The sequence below is a fragment of the Panthera onca genome, chromosome D2 (assembly GCF_046562875.1).
Source record: "Panthera onca isolate mPanOnc1 chromosome D2, mPanOnc1 haplotype 2, whole genome shotgun sequence".
NCBI classification, from domain to species: domain Eukaryota; kingdom Metazoa; phylum Chordata; class Mammalia; order Carnivora; family Felidae; genus Panthera; species Panthera onca.
Genome location: NC_138349.1, coordinates 17,221,474 through 17,243,012, shown reverse-complemented (window position 1 = coordinate 17,243,012; position 21,539 = coordinate 17,221,474). Strand labels below are relative to the sequence as shown.

The 21,539-nt window shown below is 44.2% G+C and overlaps 1 protein-coding gene across 8 annotated transcripts in view; it reads right to left on the bottom strand.

Moving 5' to 3' along the window:
• The window catches only part of NRAP (nebulin related anchoring protein), a 70,503-nt gene extending 49,435 nt beyond the window's left edge, over positions 1–21,068 (bottom strand). For 2 of the 8 annotated variants that reach the window (XM_078434839.2, XM_078434846.2), the window contains exons 1-13: positions 20,815–21,068; positions 20,397–20,491; positions 19,735–19,822; positions 14,685–14,801; positions 12,400–12,504; positions 11,194–11,301; positions 10,374–10,478; positions 9,509–9,616; positions 9,105–9,209; positions 6,094–6,201; positions 5,013–5,129; positions 2,460–2,564; positions 662–769 (exon numbers count right to left, since the gene is read on the bottom strand). In XM_078434839.2, coding sequence (XP_078290965.2) covers positions 662–769; positions 2,460–2,564; positions 5,013–5,129; positions 6,094–6,201; positions 9,105–9,209; positions 9,509–9,616; positions 10,374–10,478; positions 11,194–11,301; positions 12,400–12,504; positions 14,685–14,801; positions 19,735–19,822; positions 20,397–20,491; positions 20,815–20,886 — 1,341 coding nt within the window. In that variant the 5' untranslated portion in view covers positions 20,887–21,068. The remainder of the gene's footprint in view (positions 1–661; positions 770–2,459; positions 2,565–5,012; positions 5,130–6,093; positions 6,202–9,104; positions 9,210–9,508; positions 9,617–10,373; positions 10,479–11,193; positions 11,302–12,399; positions 12,505–14,684; positions 14,802–19,734; positions 19,823–20,396; positions 20,492–20,814) is intronic. The other 6 variants (XM_078434840.2, XM_078434841.2, XM_078434842.2 and 3 more) reach the window with 6 other exon arrangements.
• Between the last annotated feature and the right edge of the window lie 471 nt (positions 21,069–21,539).

Below are 21,539 nucleotides of genomic sequence, written 5' to 3'. Positions count from 1 at the left end.
GAAAATAAATGAAAAGTCAAGATTTAAAAATTTTTTTTTCTATAGGTCAAATTTGACATTCTCAAGCAGAGGAAATTTGACCTTTGTATGTTTTAATAATGAAATCAGTTTCTTTTAAGTGCCCTGTACCTCCAAGATTTACAACCTGACATTTGCAACCCTGTCAACCCAATTGACAAAGCCAAGGAGAGATTAACAGATTACACGCAATGGGATCCGATCTATTTCGTTATCCCACCACCTTGACCGGCACTTGCCCACAGGAGGCCTTCAATGAACACTACCATTGAATAAATGAATGAACCAACCAACCCACTAACCAACTCCAAACAAGCCACAAACACTATGGAAATTTGAGGGATTTCAAATAAGAATTATGCTCAGCCATTTTTCTCTCTCTTTCAGAAACGGAATGTTTTTCTCACACTAGATCCATGATAACACATTTGAGAACTCTTCAAGCCAGAGAAAGCTGAGACCAATAAATTGAAGCTTTTGCAAATTGTCAACCTAGCTTTGGTTGTATCGGTTAATGTTTACACAATAGAACACTGACTTTTACAAAGGGAAGTCGAAAAAGAATTGGCTGAAATCTTCACGTTTCACCTCCCTCCACCCCAACAGGTCCCCAGACCTACAGGCCCTTCAAACTAGGACTCACATTGCTTGCCAGGCTTCCAACCTTCATAGCATGGAGGGTCCGTCTGTCCATACCAACTCCTTCATAGTGGCCCCTCATGTGGTTCTGGTAGTTTTCTTTATATTTATTCTACACGGAAACACAAAACTTTCAAGAAAAGCATTCTCCTCCCAACCTGTTGAAGATAAACTACTACTCATCTTAATGCACTAAATTGTTAATATAAATGATTACATAGAACCTACCGAAGTAGTCAGTGCCTTGCTGAGTAAAAAAGACAAACCTTTTTGTAACAAAGCAACTTACACTTCAAGCAAGCACAAGAGGCTGGAGTGAGGCCAGAACACGGGCACACAACCAAACATAGGATCTGGGTGAGCACAGGCAGTACACAACAGACCCAGTTTTCTTGGAACATTTCTAATTGTAAATACACCAGATTTTTCCCCCTGTGAAAACCTACCCTGAGCGTGTGGCACTCCCCAATGGACAGGTGCTGATTATGCAGGCGCTCGGGGCTCATATAAATCACTGCAGGCTATTACCTCCATTTCTAATTATATGAAGAATATAACCTGAGCTTTGCCAAATTCTGTGATTTTTACACCATAAATGGGTTACGACTAAAACCATGGGAAGTAATGACGTCATGTCCCAAATGCAGCTTACCAAATGAAGAGAAAACCAAAACAGGATACCAAGAAGTCATAGACAGGACCACTTTGGGTGGCTTCTAACGAAGCTACGTTAAAATAATCTACCCTGGGAGGCCATAGAGTTTCTAGGCAGTGATCCTTTTTTTTTTTAATGTTTACTTATTTTTGAGAGACAGAGAGAGGCAGAGCGTGAGTGAGGGAGGAGCCGAGAGAGAGGGAGACACAGAATCCGAAGCAGGCTCCGGGCTCTGAGCTGTCAGCACACAGCCCGACACGGGGCTCAAACCCACAAACTGTGAGATCATGACCTGAGCCGAAGTTGGACTCTTAACTGACTGAGCCACCCAGGCGCCCTATAGGCAGTGAAATTCTTTACACAAATCTATTACTATGTCTGAGACACGATCCTACTCGGCTCATCTTCACAAACACTCCGTGACGAGGAGGGACTTAGTATCATCCCCATTTTATAGGTGGACAAAGTGGCTCAGAGAGCTTAAACAAGTGGCCCAAAGTCGAACACTTGGCTAATCATGGAGCCAGGACTGTCAGCTCCGAAGCTGGTGCTCTTAACCCCTACATTTAGGCAATAAATTCCTCCCTGAACCTTACAAATTCCCTCAGGATTTTAAATTCTACTATTATGTGCAGCTAAGCAGAAATAAAATCACATCTAGTATGGGTCCTTGATGAGCTCAACGAAACGTCCCCAGAACTTTGGGAATTTCCAGCTTTGCAAATGCCACTCTGGCATGTCTCTGCTCATCTGTAAAATGAGGAAAGAACATCTGGGTCCCCAGGTTAAAGGAGATCGGGTACTAAGAAGCGCGAGGTCACATTGAGAGGCGATGTTACATGCTCAGCCAGCCTCCCTCCCCAGCATTCACCACCAGGAGCCAGATACCGCTACACAAGAAGAACACAAGAGGATGGGTGCTACCATGAGGACTCAAGGTCATGTGTGCGGCGGGGGGTGTGACAGAATTTAACACTACATGGACTACTGCCTGCAGGCAACCTTCATCAAAACTCTTAGGTATTCGTGCCTAAGAGGCCATGCTTCCGGGACAAACAGATATGTTCACACAGACTGTCTCTTAAGAGACCTAGAAACTAGCTCATCAACAAAGCCCCAAACCAACGCTGAGGTGTTAAAAACTCACATCACTGGTGAATTTTGAGATCTTGCTCACGTTCCTGAATTGAGGCGTCTCACAGTAGTTGATACTGTGACCTTTACTACTTTCCAGGTCCTTCTTATATTCCACCTTGGAAACCAAAACACCAGATGCACAGTAAAACCAAGCCCGAAGTCACTCTTGAAAAATGTCACCAGGACTTTACTAGGATATTTTTAGAAAACTTTCAACCCAGCATTTAAAAAGACCAGGCATAGGATACTGTAAGTTAGCAGTACATGTTTTCCTTTCAAATAATAAATAAGTAAATCAACAATTTGGTTCTGAAAATTAAAGATATACATATACAGTCCCTTTCAAGAGAAACTACGGTAAGATTTCATAGAGCCCAAGAAGTGGCGAAACAGGTTTGAGAAATCAGGACAGTGGTCACTCTTGGGGGAAAGTGTCTGTGGGATTGGGAGGGATATGTCTGAGTCATGTCCTGTTTCTTGATCTGGATGCTAGGCGCACAGATGTGTCCACTTGTGGAAATCCTTTCCCTTATGTACACATGACCTATACATTTCTCCGTATGTACACTTCAATAAAACGTAGGCCCAAAAGTTGCTTTACAAAGCAGTATAATAACTGAGACCACTAACAGATGCATCGAGTGCCTTCTAATTTTAAGTGGGTTGGCTAGTTGAGCTCCCCTGGGTAGCTGGATGCAAGATGTGAGGCTACAGTCATGAAATAGACTCCAAGTCATCCTAGGTAATTGGAGGAGGCGGCTGCAGACTGATTACCACGAATAGAGCACGACTGGTTTGTCTTACGGGATAAACATAACAGCGAAAAGAAACCGAAGGTTCTCTTGTGACACCTCACCAAGAAAATATATATAATTTGTTATCCTATCTTATAAAACATATGGTGGAAACATGCTTGTTAAAGTATGCAAGATGTGGGGCGCCTGGGTGGCTCAGTCGGTTAAGCGTCCGACTTCAGCTCAGGTCATGATCTCGCGGTCCGTGAGTTCGAGCCTCGCGTCGGGCTCTGTGCTGACCGCTCAGAGCCTGGAGCCTGTTTCGGATTCTGTGTCTCCCTCTCTCTCTGACCCTCCCCCATTCATGCTCTGTCTCTCTCTGTCTCTCTCTGTCTCAAAAATAAACGTTAGAAAAAAATTTAAAAAAAAATTTTTTAAATAAAGTATGCAAGATGCATTATAATGCTCACAATCTGATATAAAGTGAAAAAAGTACACCAGACTGTAAATATAGTTGAATTCTAATCTATAAATATCTTCATATTCATAAACTAGGCTATAGTATCTTCACCCAGACAAAGGCCAAAATGTTAACAGTGTTTTTCCTGGGTGGTAAAATGGTACTTTCAGAGGTCTGGTTCCAATTCTGTTCCTGAAAGTCTCTCTAAACCAGAATAAGACACTACTTTTCCAGACCTACGACAAAGTGAGGACCTAACAATTTCAAAGGTTCCATCTAGATCCACTGTTCCGTGAATCGAGAGCAAGTTCCGGCAACTACTGGATTCTGTTCTTGTGGTGTGAAAGCAGTCATCGACAACGTGTAACCAAACATGAGGTGGTGGTGTTCCAATAAAACTTTATCTACAAAACCGGGCGATGGGTCATATCTGGCACTCGGGTTGTAGTTCACTGACCTCTGGCCTGGAGCATCAAAACCATCGCGAACATTTGTTTAAAGAGCAGATTCCAAGACCTAGGCACCCATCTATGACTCTAAAATACGTGAGTGTCCTGCTAAGATGAGGAAAATGTCACTCTCGGGGATTCTGAGCAGCCCAAGGTTAGAGGACCGCAGAGTAAGTAACAGTTCGGGGTTAAGGACGGACCTTTTGAGGTTAGAGAAGAAAAATATTTTAGGATATTTGAATATCTATTTCTCGGTTGCGGATAACTGATTAAGGGATTACTTTTAACAGCTCTCATTCTTCCCTGTCGCAAGAGATTGCTAACTCAAATGCCTTTAGGATCCAGAGAGGAAATGCCAGTGAGAGGCTGCTGTGAAAGAAAGGACTGGAGGGCGTGATGAGGATTTGGGAGCTCCAGGGGTTATTTCCTTGCCAGAGTCCCAGCAATTCAAAAACTCTGAAATACCAGGCAGCCCAAACAACACACAGCGCCTGGCAGCCAGTCCAGCCTCCAAGGTAACGGGAATTCATATGACACATACAGCTTCTGGGAAAGCTGGCTAGAATTATAAGAGGATAAGAGACATGCAAAGCTGCAAACACTTTCTCATGTTCGATGTCCACTCTTCGACAATGACATATCGTGATAAAGGTTGGCTAGGGCAGTATCCTGCACCTAAAAATCTACTGCCTGAAATGTCTGACAGTCTACAGCCCTATGGGAATCCGAGAAGAAACTTTTGAACCCTTGGAGACACTTAATTTTAAGTTCAGGTTGTTTGATTCTGGGCTCTCTTGTGAGTTGCTTTTTACGGTGCATTCGTTCCATGGGAACTGGTAACGACGTATAGCGCATAAGCCACAGTCCGTGGCATTTTTCACTCTGGGGTCGCCCCAGTGTCCACTGTCCCCCATACGCACCTCGCTCACAAGCTTGTTCACGCTCTGTGCCCGCTTGAGAACCAAGTTCTCTTGAGCTGGGAGGGAGTGATAATGTGCAGGCCCTTTCATCTTGTTGAAGTCCTGCCTGTATTTTATCTGAAAGAAACACGCAAGGAAGGAATTGTTGTTTTCATGCTTCAGGAGAGAAGGGACTCCAAAATGACTTCACATTTAACATCAACATTTACTTAACAGAACTTTCTGAAGGGAAAATTAAAAAATCACAGGGACTTTTTTCTCCATGAAATCCATAAACTACTCGGTTCCTTTTGTATTAAAATTTTTACTGGCCCCTTTCACACTTGGTGCCCTTTATGCTTAATTCTGCATGAAGAGACACCTTGAAACAATTGTACCAAAAGGTATCGTTCCAAACCCAGCCTGCCCATGGTTTCAACATATTTTCTCACTTAACCTGCTAATGAGAGGCGAAATGAGTAACGTGTTTTACTTATCCTCTTGAGGCAAGAGTGCACCTTCCTTGGCAAATGGGTATTTATCCTCTTGAGGCAAGAGTGCACCTTCCTGGGCAAATGGGTATAATAACGGAATAGGACAGAGTAAAGGAGTAGGGCAAGCGGGGTGTGAAAATCATGGCTGGCTTCTAACTATATATAGACCAAGCTCAAGTTGTTGTGTTAGATCTATGTGTGCACGTCCCTCTACCGAGTTTAATTATAGCCTGTCTTTCAAGGACCGCCAGCTGGCCAACGTTCTGCAAATAAAAATCATTTTATCAACTGGGTTATACCCAGTTTGATAATCATATGGCTTATTTTAATCAGCTCTTCCCCTAAAGTGCTAGGTTTCTAGATGGGCCATTCAGCGAAGGCTCTTCTAGCCCCGCTGATCTGGCTAGCCCAGCATCTGCACCTGCTTCGGCTGACCTAAAGGGAGTTCCACAGTTTGTGTCAGTCTCCTTTGAAGCAGATAACTGTGACCGAAGAGTCTGAACAAAAGAAGCAGATGTCAGAAATTTGGAGAGAAACTGAGGGCTAACATTTTACTCTGGCTCAGCTCTAAGAAATTGACCTGTGGGTCTTCCCGATGAGGTACTTACATCACTAGCGAGTTCGTTGGCTTTCTTGGCGTTCTGATAAGCTGGGGTGATCATGGCGGGGAAGCTGCCTTTTCCTCTGTGCTCCTCATATTCCTCCAAGTAACCCTGCTGGGCCAATCGAAAACTTCCGTCAGAGATGCTCCCCTCCCTGGATGGCGGTGGGGGGGACTAGCAATGATACCTCCTAGAGCCTGTTGCCGTAGAGGTCCACCCACACTGGTCCCTCCAGGGCCCAGCAATACCATGTGGTGGCTAAGGTGGTGGACTTGGTGGTCAGGTCTACTTACTGGTCCCTGGCACACAGCACGAAATACATGGTAACTATTATCATTATCACCTTCATCATTTCCACCAGATAAACGCGGACATTCTACAAATCTCCATGAGTACATGGAGTACTCGTGTCCTATCTGACACCTGGGAGGTCCCTCTGTCTTCCAGTAATCTCAGATGCTGCCTTTCTTGGGCCCGTTAACAGATCTCTGCAGAGAAACTCATTAACATGCAAGATCCCATTTCCCCAGCAATGTATGTTAATTTGCCAAGAAGAGCATTATATCACTATTTGAATTTTTGTATTTGGGGTGAAAGGCTCTAAATGGGACTAAAGGTATATTCCAGACTATTATAATCTGGGCCTGTTTCTTCCTTCCTCTTCCCTACACCATGCACCGACTCCCACGAAAGCAAACCTCCCCCATGGAACCATCATGACGTTCACTGGCATAAACGTTTCCTGGCAGTGGGATATACTTCAAGACCCTGTCGGACGCCACCCTCTCTCTCGGGAGCTCCTCCCTCATTCCCAGTCCTGCCCCAGGCAGAATCAGCTGCTTCCTCATCTGTGTTCCCACAAATGCGAAACTACCTCATGTGCCCCCTGGGGCTCATGACTCCCTCCACCTCCTGCCTCCTCCAAGACAAAGGCCTGCCCTGCTTCTGTACCAGGGTCAGAGTCTGGCACGCACACTTTCTTAAAATTTTTTAATGTTTATTTTTGAGAGACAGAGACAGAGACAGAGCACGAGTCGGGGAGGGGCAGAGAGAGAGGGGGACACAGAATCCGAAGCAGGCTCCAGGCTCCGAGCTGTCAGCACAGAGCCCGACGTGGGGCTCGAACTCACGAACTGTGAGATCATGACCTGAGCCCAAGTCGGACGCTCAACCGACGGAACCACCCAGGCGCCCCATGGCACACACATTTTCTTAAATAAGACAGCTGGGTCAAATTAGAAAATCCAGGCTTCCTTTTTATCCAATAGTGACAACTGTTCGGTCCGAGTGCTCTTTTATGTTTGGATGCCAGAATGTTTGGGGCCAAATGCAATAAGTAAAAAAAGTTAAGCTTAAAAAAAAAAAAGAAGAAGAAAGGCTCTCGAATTCTTTGGTAATCCCCTCTTCCCCATTCTGCTCTATGGTGTAGGTTTGGTTTGCAGCTTTAGTTTAACTTCTCTGCTTATGTGTATCTATGTCGGGGGTGTAAATCTTTTAGTGAGGTACTCAATCCTACTGGGGAATTGACTGGTTACAAACAATACGTTGATGATATGATACAGTCCATTAACCTAAAAAAACAGTTACTCGTTGAAAAGAAGAATGAATTGTATGGCATTTTAGGCACTACGGATATTTATAGTTTATCTGACTGTCTGTCCGCTTCTCTCTCACTCCCTCCTACTCATGCCTGGCGGGTCCCGCTATATCACACAAGGAAATGCCACCCAAGACTGATCCTCTCAACAGTTGCTGGCGGTGCTATTAAACGACACCCACTTTGATTCTTAGATTTGTTATGACCGTGACCAGAAACTTCAGCCAAGAAAATAACTATGACACTATGAGGTTACATCTCATCGATGTGCATAGATACGTCTAGACACGCTCATGTACTGGCAGATAGCTCTGTCCAAATTTAGAGCAAAATATTTTTTGCCAAACATAGGAACCAAATATTTCTTAAAAGTGATTTTTTAAAGTTGTCTTGAGCCTTCTATAAAATATACTTAAAACATGAAACCAAGAAAGACATAATTTCATTGGGTTTCAAGCACGGAGACCATTTAATTAACTTATGGAATTTAATAAAAGGGACTTTTTAATTCAAAACTAAACATTTGCAAAGGGGTCACAATCTATTTTCACACACATCCCAAGTCTTCCGTGAGTGTCTCCCCAATACGAAGAGATGTTTTATTTTTCTAAAGAGAAATAAGTTGTTTCCTTTCATAAATGATGTATGTCGAATAAATCATGTATGTTGTAGAGTCTAGCCACTGACCAAAAATTCAAACAACATTCCAATTAATTTTTAAAAAATCAACTAAGCCCACTGAATGGCATCGTCCAGAACACACATGGCCGTCCAGTACCCTTTACTCACGATGGTGAAAAAATAATGTTCCCTTTCTCTCCTGCACCTGTTTAGCACCAGAAAATACAGAGGGGCATACAAATAAAAATGAGCTTCTAATTATCATCTCAACCTACCCCTATACCCCATCAATAAGTAGTTCATGTGAGAAGTGAAACTAGGGAAAAGATACACATCCTCTGGCATATTGCTTTATCCAGTAACCTCAATAAGACATGTACTTTCTAAGAAATGAGTCCTGCTATTCAGTGAAGTGCCCAATAGTTTTTGAGACGTGTATTTGGATCCCTTTCGCACTTCTACAGGGATGAGTTAAAATTAGCCAGTCTTAGGCCTTGGGACCATTCTTCAATAAATAGGTGAGAATGCTTTACTCTTGCCAAATCAACCATATTGGTATAGGTTGTTTATTTTAAAAAAGAAAAGGAAAAGCATTGAGAAACTGTTTTTCCTTCGTGGATCAGGTTGAGCCCTGTGTCATTATTTGTGGTTGCTGTCTGGCTGGGAAAATCCACCTCTCATAAATAGGGCAACATAAACCACAGCCCAACCCCGGATTAAACGGTCATCGGTGTGTCGCAGGCTAGTGGGCTGCTGACCGGAGAACTGACCGTCAGAAAGCAAGTGATGTATCACATACCTGGCCATACTGGTCCATACATTCCCTTGACGATGCACCTGCAGCTCCGGCAGCTGGACTAGCCACTCCCTTCATTTCTCTTTGATATTGTTGATGGTATCTCACCTAAACGAAGGCAAAGGACAAACCTGGTGAATTTAACCTTCTGTGCACAGAAGCCAGGGGAGTAAAACCAAGTGTTCTGTGGAATGTTTTTTTTTTTTTTTTCCTGCTTGGGTCCAGGGAGTGTGTCTTAGACATAAAAGTGCCAGATCATCGTCTTGGTAAAACGGCTTCAGAGTTCTGAAGGAGAGCTACTTCCTGGACCACGGTGCATGCAAAAGCAGACAGGAAGTTGTACTCGCCAGGTCCAGGTAACTTCCCGCTTCCTCCCCTAACATGAAAACACTGCCGCGGACACTCACATCACTCGCCAGCTCATTGGCTCTCTTGGCTATCTGATAAGCAGGGGTGATCATAGCAGGAAAACTGCCTTTCCCTCTCTGCTGTTCATAGTCTTCTGTGTATCTCACCTGGCAAATAAAAAAAAGAAAATGAATCTCATGCCACAGTCCCAGTATCTAGCATGCAATCTGATGAGGGGTTGCATAACTCCCTCCATGTCTCCCTATGGCATCATCATTGGCTTACAGCTTGATGGACCACACGCGTCTTATTTGCCTTCTTTTTTCCCCAAACCCAGCACAATGCCTGGTGCGCGGAGACATTCAATACAGAATTCAACACCTACTTATGAAGCACCTACTGTGGGCCAGGTGGTGGGGGTGGGCGGAGCAGTAAGGCTTCTGCCCTCAAGGAGCCACCAGTCGAGTTTGGGAGACAAAAGAGGCTTCTCCACCAAAGGCAAGTGGGAACCACTCATTAAGCTGAACATGGATTTGTGCTTAAACTTCCCACTCAGAAGAAGACTAAGTTCTTGGTCTTGTTATGCTAAGGAGCAACTGGGCTGTGAAAAGGCAAACGGTAGAAATTCTTTAGAAGTTTACGTTCTATAATTTGCAGGGACAAGGGCAGAATTTTTTCAGATTGACCACATACACCTGATTTGTTACTGATACTATCTAAGTTTTCTCTCTGAGAAAGAGTTTTCACAAGGTCTGTGCTAGCTGACCTATCTGACTTGACCATCCTTGACCTCAGAAAGTTCTTCCTGGCTCCCACATGGGACTGAGAGGTTTCCTACATACTTCCTCCTTCCACCTCCAAGGAAGGAAGGAATAGAGACTCTTAAAGGAGAATCACAGGGTCTTGGCCTCCATCATTTCTTACATCGCTTTGAAGCTGTCCCCCTGCCTTGGCCCGTAGCAACTCAGGGGTATCCGCCACCGTGGAGAATGTGGAGATACGTTCATCATGCCCTCTCTTGTATTCCACCTGATGAAGAGACAGCAGAGAGTCAAGGTCATACCCACCAGTCTTTGTGAGGACCTTTCCTTGCAGCTGTCCTGAAGCTATTCCATCGGGCTACACTCGACACAAGCCCAGGGCAAGTTTTTAGGGCTTGCTTTATAAGCTCCTCTTTAAAAAGCACCAATGCTCACGTGTCAAGTCCAAGAGAGTGCCAGGAACTAAACATTAACAAATACTAACTCACTTCCTCTCCATAACAATCACATGAGGCAGGGCTACTATTTTCCCCATTTTACAAATGAGCAGCCGAGGAACAGAGAGGCTTAGTAATTTTCTCATGGTCACACAGCTAGTAAGTGAGACAGCCAGGATTCAAATCCTAGCATTCTGGCTCCAAAAATCTGACCTCTTAGCCAACAAGCTTTGCTCTTCTTCAGGCGGATCTGCCATCCACTTCATAAAAATCAGTATCTGAAATGCTAAAGCGACCTCGAGAAATTGTTCGGTCCAGTCTTTGGGTAGGCAACCTGGTGTATTCTCCATTTGGCCAATGTGGCCCAATCCAGGCACAGAAGACAACGGGCAAGGAAAAGATGAGGACACAGCTGTCTCCATAATACCACACTAATGACACCTACTGTCCATAAGCACTCTCTTGGTGGTTTTTACCCGAATCCCAGAGGCTCACTGGTGACAAAGATTAGCATAACCTATGGTGAACCAGCACTAGGGCACTCACTTGGCTGGCCAGCTGGTTGGCTTTCTTGGCTCTTTGATAGGCAGGTGTGATCATGGCTGGGAAACTCCCCTTGCCCCTCTGTTGCTCATAGTCTTCTGTATATTCCTGCTGGTCAGAACCAATGTCAGCACGAGATTCAGAATGATACGAGGTGAGAACAAGTAAAACTGCCACGGAAAGCACCATCAGAACCAATGCTGCTGGATTTATGAGGTAGTTGAAAAACACTTCGATCACCTGCGGTAAACCTGATGATGTCATTCCGTTGGCGATTTGAGTAACAGTCAACACCGAAGAAATCATGTTTCCCAGGTCAAGGGGCTTCCGCTTCAATGCTTACATCGAATTCTATGGAACCTGGTACAACCCAAGGGGACCCAAAGAGAACACAACCCCTTTGACCCAATGGCTGGTATGCTAATGCAGCGGTTAATGTGCGGGAGACTCTTCCGTAACTTGTCCACGAGAATTAGTTCCATGGCATCGAGAACAAAACGTTAGTTTTCCCTTCTAACTTTTTGAGTACTTCCGATGATTAGCCTTCCTAATGACACCGGGCACCACAGCATTTGTGTTTCTGTTTTCTTTCTATCTGCTGAAGGCTGAGTCACCAAAGACTAATGATAGTGTCCAAAGTGGTTTCTTCAAAGGTAAGTGCCCTGGGTGTGTGGAGAGGCTAGAAGTGTGCAAATCATTAAGGACTTGCATAATCTGGGCCAACGTTGCCTTTTCTACATGAAAATCTACTGAAATCTCTCTTACAGTGTTGGGGGGCGGGGCAGAAGTCCAAAACGGGTGATCAGGGCTGGTCCGTCCTGAAGGCTTTAGAGGAGACTCCATTTCTTTACCTTTTCCAGCTTCTAGAGGCCACTGGCACCCTTCATGTGTGGCGCCACATGGCTTTGACCTCTGCTTCTGTTATCACCTCACCTTGTCTCTGATTCTGACCCTTTCGCCTCCCTCCTTATAGGGACCCTTGTGGTTACACTGGGTCCACCCTAATCATCTAGGGTAATCTTCCTATCTCAACATCTTTAGCTTAGTCACATCTGCGAAGTCCCCTTGGCCATATAAGGTTAACAGATACACAGTTCCAGGGATTGGCACATGGTAACCTCTGGGGGAGGGGTCGGTAGTCTGTCTACCACAATCTTAAGATAAAGAAATGATCAAACTAATTGCAAGAGTAATGTCTAGGGCCCTTACCTCACCAAGAGACTTTCGGGCCTCAACCATCCTTACGATTTCAGGATCTGGCAGAGCTCCTGGGCACCAACCACTCCCTTCCCCATATCCGGTCCAGTAGCCTCTCTATAAAGGAAACACGCAAATGCATAAGCACACACCCTACACATTGGTTGGTGAGACCTACCCCATCCTCCCAGCATGCTCACATACACTGTTAACATAAGAGAAATTCTCTAAAGGCTATAAATTCCTATTGGCATATGGTGGGTCTCAGCTAACAAAAATGTTCATTTTTTTCACCTAGAAAATAACCTAATATCCTGAAAAGTTGAACTTTCTCAGATTCACTTATATCATAGAAGGGTTCTAAATATAACTTAATATTTCTTTGCTCATCTTTGTACCCGGATTGAGCAGTGGGGAGTCACTATGGAGGGGCAACGTGAGATTAACCAGCATTATTCAGACACACTGCAAAAACCTTCTACCTGTCATGTGCCTGATCTCGGGATAAGCAATTAACATTGGGAACAGAAAAGCAAAAAAAAAAGAAAAAGGGAAGATAGTTCTTTATGTAAGACATCTGTGGCCTATCTAGGGAGATAAAACCAACATACAAAATAGGTAGTGATTAGAAAATGTTTGTGTGCTTAAATGTACCATATTGGTGATAAACACAAGGTTTTAAGAAGCGATCTACATGAGATGGGCCCCACTCTTGGCAGGAAGATGGAATCTGAGCTGAACCTTCAAGGCTGAGGCCAGTTAACAGGGGCGAAGAGAGGAAGACGGACAACCATTCTAGAAGGTTGGGATTTTCATCAGTTTTGTTCACTGATGAACAGCCTGGAACTGTTCTAACAGCCTAGAACAGTGCCTGGCACATAATTGACTCAGTAAGTGTTTGTTGAATAAATTCCCACGGTGGAGACTACCAGGAACAAAAGCATGAAGGCAATGACAGGCTTCGTATGAAAGACCATGAGGAGGTGAATCTGATTGGAATTGTGGGGAACAAATGGGGAACCAAGTGGGCTGGACGTGGGGCAAACCGGAGATCTGGAAAGACAGAAGTTCAATTTATAAAGGAGAAAGCCAAAGAATGGTTAAATAATTCATTAAAGATCCCTCAATAAGTGGCAGTAGTCTTATCCAAATGGAAGTACTAAGAAATGAATTACATGTTTGTAAATGAGTAAAGTCTGAAAGAATACCCACAAGACTGCGAACAACAGGTACGTCTACAGAGGGACTGACTGGCGATGGTGAACAAGGGGTTAACTTTGTACGTTGGATTTTTTTTTTTTGCAACGAGGAAAATGCAAGTATCACATGTATAATTAAAAGTAAATGGCTGAGGGGCACCTGGGTGGCTGAGTCGTTCGAGCGTTCGACCTCAGCTCAGGTCATGATCTTGCAGTTCGTGAGTTCAAGCCCTGAGTTGGGTTCTGCGCTGACCGTTCAGAGCCTGGAGCCTGCTTCGGATTCTGTGTCTCCCTCTCTCTCTCTGCCCCACCCATGCTCATGCTCATGCTCATGCTCATGCTCTGTCTCTCCCTCTCTCTCTCTCTCTCTCAAAAATAAATAAACATTAAAAATTGTTTTTAAAAGTAAATTGATGAGGAATTTTGAAAGAAGACTCTCCATAGAGAGTGAGCATAAATTCTCAGGTGGTAGGAAGGGTAAGTTAGGGCTACCCAAGAAGCGATGTGTGGCCAATGTCACTCGACAGGAGATGATGTGGATCAGAGCAGGGAGAGTGAAATGCAGGGAAAGGGTGGAGCTGAGTGGCGTATCAGAGGGAGAAAGGGCAGCCGTGGTTTCCAGCCTGGGTGGTTGTTCCCAGGGACAGAAACACGGTGGTTGGAAGCAACAAACTGACTAGTGAGTTTGGACTGGGAGCAGATGTGGTAGACATGACCCCATGGCCTGCTGATGGATGTCCTCTGTAGACAGCTGCGATCACAAACTGGGTGAACGAAAGCCTAATCAATTCCTCTAGAAGTAAAAATAAAGGTGCATCTCAGGGCGCCTGGGTGGCCCCGTGAGTTAAGTGTCCGACTCTTGATTTCCACTCAGAACATGATCTCCCAGTTCGTGGGATCAGGCCCCACGTTGGGCTCCACGCTGACCGTGCGGAGCCTGCCTGGGATTCTCTCTCTCCCTCTCTCTCTGCCCCTCCCCAGCGCGTGCACACACGTACATGCTCTCTCTCAAAATTAAATAAACATTCAAAAATAATAATAATGCATCTCATTCGCAGAGCGTGCCATTCTTTTCCCTTCTTCCAGACCCCTTCATACCTCTTCTCTCACCTCGTTCACCAGGGGTTGCCTGTTAGCTGCATCTGCCCCATCCCTGGATTTCATGTCCCAGTGAAAAACCGATTTAAACCGTTCGCTATCATCCTGGTCGTCCACCTGCACAATGAAGATGTTGTCAGTAACGCGGTGATGTTTTCATCAGAGAAGAGAAGGAAAATAAGAAATCTGGAGTTAAGTCGGAGGGATTTCTCTAAATCTGGCCCACAAAGCATCGTAAGTGGATGGCAACACGCACTGTATCACTGTGACTTCACCTGTGCCACCAGCCAGGTGGCTTGTGCACAGCACCTGTCGTGTGCAAAGCCCTATTTAGCAGTGCAATTAAAAAGACCGAAAGTCCCTATGAACGTCTCACACAACACCAAGTATGCAGGTTAGAGTAACGTCAGAAACACTAGACACGAGACTAGTGGCTCTTAACTTCAGTCTGTGCAACAGTCACCCGGGGAGCTTGTTAAAACGTTGGCTCCCCAGATTCGTGTACACGTTCTCCTACGCTTTATCGTTTTACCTTTGTTATCTTGATCTTGACCTATAATACACCTGAAGTTAATTTTTGTGTATGGGTGTGAAGTAGGGACCCAGGTTCATTTTTTTTCCACACAAATATCCAAATAATCCCATGGCCTTTTATTAAAAGATCGTCCTCGGGGCACCTGCGTGGCTCAGTCGGTTAGGCGTCAGGCTCTTGATCTCGGCTCCGGTCATGATCTCACAGTTCGTGAGATCAAGCCCCAAACTGGGCTCTGCAGCTGACAGTGTGGAGCCTTCTTGGGATCCTCTCTGTGCCCCTCCCCGGCTCTCGCGTGTGTGCCCTCCGTCTCTCAAAATAAACTTTAAAAAAGAAAAAAAAGGTTGTCCTTGCTACACCGACTTCCAATGGTAGGTTCGTTATAAATTCAAGTGACCACATATGTGCAGCCCTATTTCTGGACCTTGGATTGTATTCCGCTAGTCTGTCTCTTATTATGCCAATACTACACCAAGTTGATTACAACTACTTTTGTAGTAAGTCTTGAAATCTCGTGGCTGAAGTTCTTCGATTTTGTTCTTCAGGATTTCTTGGCTATTCTAGAACCTTTGTGCGTTCAGGTCAATTTTAGAATCCCTTCGTCAAAAAAAATCCTTTTTTTCTACAAAAACCACCAGGATTTCGACTGGGATTGCACCGAATGTGTAGATCACCTTGGGCAGAACCGACGTCTCAACAGTATCTTCACAGCCTCGGGAGGGGCAAAGATTTCTTACGGAGAACCTAAGCGGGACTAACCATAAAAGGAAAACTCGAAAGGTCTTAGGTCCAAACCCAGATATCGTAATTTATGACGTCTAAAGGGGGCCCAGAAATCTCCAATTTTAACAAGCTGAAGTGTAAATCGTTAATTTTGCAGATGAAGAAAGAAACGGAAAGGAAAGAAATGACCTTACTAAAATCATTCAATGGGTAATCAGAGCCAGGTTTAGAAAGTGGGAATTCTATTTCCATATTAAGAGCACTTTCTTTCATGGACTTTCTAGGCTTGCTACTGCCTGATGCAGCTCCAATACGTGTATCTGTAAATATCTAAATTGAGAGCATGTTCCCTGTTTCTTCCCGGGATTTTGAGAAACTACCACAAACATCCCGTGAATGTAAGGCAGGGGTTCCGCATGGCAGCGCTACTGGTATCTGGGGCCAGGTATCTCCTTTTTGTGGGGACTGCCTTGTGCATTGCAGGATGGTTAGTGGCATACCTGCTCCTTACCCATCGGATGCCAACAGTACCCTCCTCTGACAGTTGTGACACTCTAAACGGTCCACAGACATTACAAATGTCCCCCGAGGGGTAAAACTGCCCTCCTTGAGAGCCACTGACATAAGGAATCAGAATCGTGTGACCAAGATAGACAGAAAGCCTTATCTGCCGTCCTCTACCCACAGGACAAATCCATCACCGGGGAGTGCCTGCTTCTCTGGAGACTTTGAGATTCCAGATCATTCTAAGGAAGTAGGAAGAGGAAAAAGGCCATAGGTGTCACCAGTGAGGTAAGAAAGCATTAAGAGCTAAAGTCTACTCTCTGAATAAAAGAGAATCTAGATGTTTTATTCTCCTAAAAATCCCATTCACGCCTGCCAAACAGGAAATGGTGTCTCAAACGTTTATTTATTTATTTTTAAAAGGGAGGCATTTAGGAAGCACAAAAATGTCAACCTGCTCCAAATGCCTACTCAAAATCTTTACTTTCCTCCTTCATCACCATCACCCCAGCACCCCTTTTGTTCTTTTTTTTCTTTTAGCACATGTACAACGAATTTGGTTTTTATTCAGCGGGCAAAGTCTCTCAGAGATGCAAGAGGGTAAGAAAGTAATCCATCCCACTTCCCAAGGTGGCTATTAGGTCCGGGGCCCAGAAGGGACACTGCTGTCCCTCTGAAATTTTCGCTGGTGGGGAAGCCGGAGAAAGTGACCTCAGCAGGCAATTACTGGGCATAACACACATACACACACACATGCACACGCGCACGTGCACATATGCACGCACACACACACACACCACGCACACGCAGATATACAGAGATGTACACATGCACACACACACACCGCTCACACATACACATAGGCACACACATACACGCACACGCACATACGTGTACACACGCATCACATACACACGTGTGTATGCCCGTGCACGATTCACACATACATACACACGTACATACACTCCCCACACGCACACATACATCTTTATACACAGACACACATATTCGCACAGATGTAAACGAACGCGCACACACAGGCATCCTGGGAAGTTCACAGACGTCCTGCCTGTGCCTGGAAACCGAACCAGCGATAATCTCCCTTCAGATCCGTCCTGTCACACACAGTTAAAACAAAATGAATCCACCTCCGCCTCAAAGAAAGGTAATACCGTGTGACCTGTGGTAGGATTGTAAGGCAGGGACGTGCCAGTTAAGAGCCAGCGCCGTGTGGAAAAATAAAGATATCACGGTTCTTTCTGTAGACAGTGCAATACGTACAAAGAGCACTCTGATGTGCAACCACTTCTCCTTGCATTTAGTCTGCCGCACTCTGGCTATACCACTTCAGAAACGTCTGGACGTTTGTAAACATAAACAAGTCCCTTCTTCCTTCCGGACAGTTTGCTCCCCTCTAGGTACGCAACGCTAGGCCAATGGAGCTGTTTAAGATACGGGTTCTAAAGTCAGACAGACCTGGATTTGTACCCACTCAACTAGCTGGGTAAAACTGCCCAAGTCACTCAACCTCTCTGAGCCTCAGCCTCCCCGGCTGCAAGATGATAATATTACAGGGGATTCTTGTGAAAAAAACAAAACAAACAAAAAAGGTAAGACGGACAAAGAGCCTAGAAGAATGTGTGGCACTGTTTCAGCAGGAGCAACGCTCCGTATTTACTGTAGTTTTGTGGAGCTGCCCTTAGCCATGAAGAGATGAAAACAAGATCCTCCGAGAATTAACCCTCTCGGCCATCTAGGATTGCTTGCGAATTCTTCGAGATCAGGCATGTGTGAGCCACTCTGCACCTCAGGTTCCTCAGCAGAAGGGGATGATGATCGTACTTACTTTGTCAGATTGTGGCGTGTACTAAATGAATTAAATGACTGTGGAGTAAATGTTATCTAAGCCTGCTAAGAAATAAGCTCACAATCAGTGCAAAGCATTTAGTGAAATAAGCCACGTGGCAGTGGGCATCGGGGAGGTTCCATCTAACACAGGTCTTCCTGCGGAGAAGGGGAGCCTGCCCAGGCAGGAGAGGCAGTATGAGGTGAGGGGACATGCGGAGGGCAGATCACAGACAGTCTTCCCCGTCATGTGCAAGTTTCTAATTTTAGAAAGTTGCCAGCTCCATCCCACAGAGCAACTTCTGTGGGGCAGGGGGAAAGAAGTTAAATGAGTCATCGTCTTAATAAACTCGAGGGTCCGGTCAATAGCCGGCTCTCTGACAAAACCCCATTGTTGGTTTCTCAAAAGAGGTTGGCTTATCAACACGGCTTGTCTATGCATGTCTATGCAAACATGGCTTCCAAATCAAAGCCTCTTTGACCTGCTGCTGTCCCAAGGGGAAAGAGAGGCTGCTAGTAATTGTTAAGAACTACTGAATCTAGAAAGATTTAAGAGTGTGGAGTTAGAAGTTTACTGTTTTCTTTTTTTTCTTTAAATTTTTTTCTTTTTTTTTTTTCAACGTTTTTTATTTATTTTTGGGACAGAGAGAGACAGAGCATGAACGGGGGAGGGGCAGAGAGAGAGGGAGACACAGAATCAGAAACAGGCTCCAGGCTCCGAGCCATCAGCCCAGAGCCTGACGCGGGGCTCGAACTCACGGACCGCGAGATCGTGACCTGGCTGAAGTCGGACGCTTAACCGACTGCGCCACCCAGGCGCCCCTAAATTTTTTTCTTTTTATTAATTTATGTATCCACTTATTTTGAGAAAGAGAGAGCGAGAGAGCATGAGTGGGGGAAGGGCAGAGAGAGAGAGAGAGAGAGAGAGAGAGAGAGAGAGAGAGGATCCCAAGAAAGCTCTGCAATGTCAGTGCAGATCCCAACACTGGGCTCGATATGACGAATGGTGAGATCATGACCTGAGCCAAAATCAAGAGTCTGATGCTCAACTGACTGAGTCACCCAGGCGCCCCTAATTTTCTATACCAAAATAATCAGGGGAAAAAATAAGGAAAGGCTCTTATAATATTTTCCAACTCTATAAACTTCATTTTACATATTAGGCACCTAGTGCATACAGGGCCTATCGGGTAAACCACCATCAGAGTGAACAGACTGGCAGACAGAGAAAGATTACAAATACCTTGGATATTCAAGCTAGATTATCTTGGGTATTGGCCCCTATAGTGTGTAAGGCAAATAGCAACACTTGCTACTTAAATGCACTTTGCACATGTAAGTGAAGAAAATGAGCAGGTTCAATGTCGACACAGACACTTAAAAACCTGAGTTAATTAAAAAAGTTTCTTTAAAGGCTATTTTGAAATTCAAAATTAAGTAACTTACCCCATGGATGGCTTCTGGAGTCTTCCTCATATTTAGATTTAATGGAGTATGATAGACACTTGTGAAAGTGTTGTTCTTGGGGTTATGGCTAGAAAAAAATATATATAAACCAGAATTAGAAATGTATTTTATCCAAGATGATTGAGTGACTATTCTTAAAGGTAGTCGTTTTTTACATTCATAAATATACAACTTAATAATGAAGTTCACGATTTTCCAAGCAAGGCCTTAAAGAAAGAAAAATTAAATCAAATAAATTCAATATATAGAACGTACAAAAATTTCAACTAGAAAATGACCACTTAAAAATTTTCTGAAAAAAAACCAGAAATGGATTCTGGAATTATTTCAAAGAAAAAAATTAAAGCTTTATAGGTATATCTGTGGTAATTACACTGTTCTGCACAGTATTTAATAATTCGATATGTGGTTACAGTGGATAGATTTACCATTTTACTGTAAGAAATTTGAAATTTTCAACTTTCTGTCCTTTGCATAAAATCCTGCCTTAGGGCTCGTCAATGATTCTATGTAAATGAAAACCTTGGGGAAGATGATTTTTGGATTTAACTCTGGACTGTGTGATTTGAAGCTCTGGTTGGCTCCTCGTTAAAAAATAAACAAAACCCAAGAGGTGGTGGGGCAGGGCATCAAACACTTACGCGTGACAGTACGGCTTTTTCTGGTGACTCACAAAGTTATTAACCGATAGCATCATCTTGCAAACTTCACAGTGAAAACACGCTTTATGCCATATCTAGAAATTGTACAGAAAAGATTTAGCAGAAATACCTTTTTTTTTTCCCAGACTCAGGATTCTTGTACATTTCCAGGTAAAAACTCATCTTTAGAGATAATATGGTGATAAGCACACATGTACACATACACACAAATACAACGTTACATAAATGAATAACCTTTTCAAGGCAACACAGAAGACAGATAGAAATGGGTAGAACTGAAGAAAGGTGAGAAATACATTTTTTGGATGGTTCAAAAACAACCACACATCCATACGTGAGAAGATAAATTTCCCGTATTGGTAAATTTATCTCCGCAGGCCAAAACATGTCTACTGACCTGATCTAGACAACTGATCTTCTCAGCAGGATAAACTCCATACCCACACCTAGAACAAGCTTGCACATTCATCGTGATGTCCGAAGAGAGCAGACAAAAAGAGGCAACAGGCAAGAAATCCAAGGAACAGTCCCAGGCTAGCTGTTCAAGTCTCCCAAAATCCTGACCACCGTCAAAACCTTGTGGACACCTTGCTCATTCAAAATCCAACTTCCACTTTCCTTTGCTGACCTTCTAATTTGAAGTCAGCAGCTGGATGGTTTTTAAAGCTGCCACTTACTCAAGGGGCTATTTTGGCGACTGGCTTAGCACGCATGCGTCTGGGAAATGAGCTGGAGGTATTTCTAGCTGACATGCTTCTCTAAATAGAAAAATGAACTCACAACAGCATCATGTTTATGTGGGTGACCAAATCCTCGTGTGTGATTAGGCAGCATGTAGTAGTTTAACACTAACTGTGATCATAACCCAAGAAAAGAATACAAAGAGATAGGCCACACACTCATCCAATGATCAAATTAGAAAAGCTTGCTCTATGAGGCCTGTGACTAAAGCAGAGAGGCCAGCTCCCAAAAATATAAGAAACAAAACAGGATTGATTCACTCCATGGGAGGGGTAAACACCGTATCTGAATTTTAGCTTTATCTATTAAAAATGTTTATAATAGGGCGCCTGGCTGGCTCAGTCAGTGAGGTCCGACTTTGGCTCAGGTCGTGATTTCACG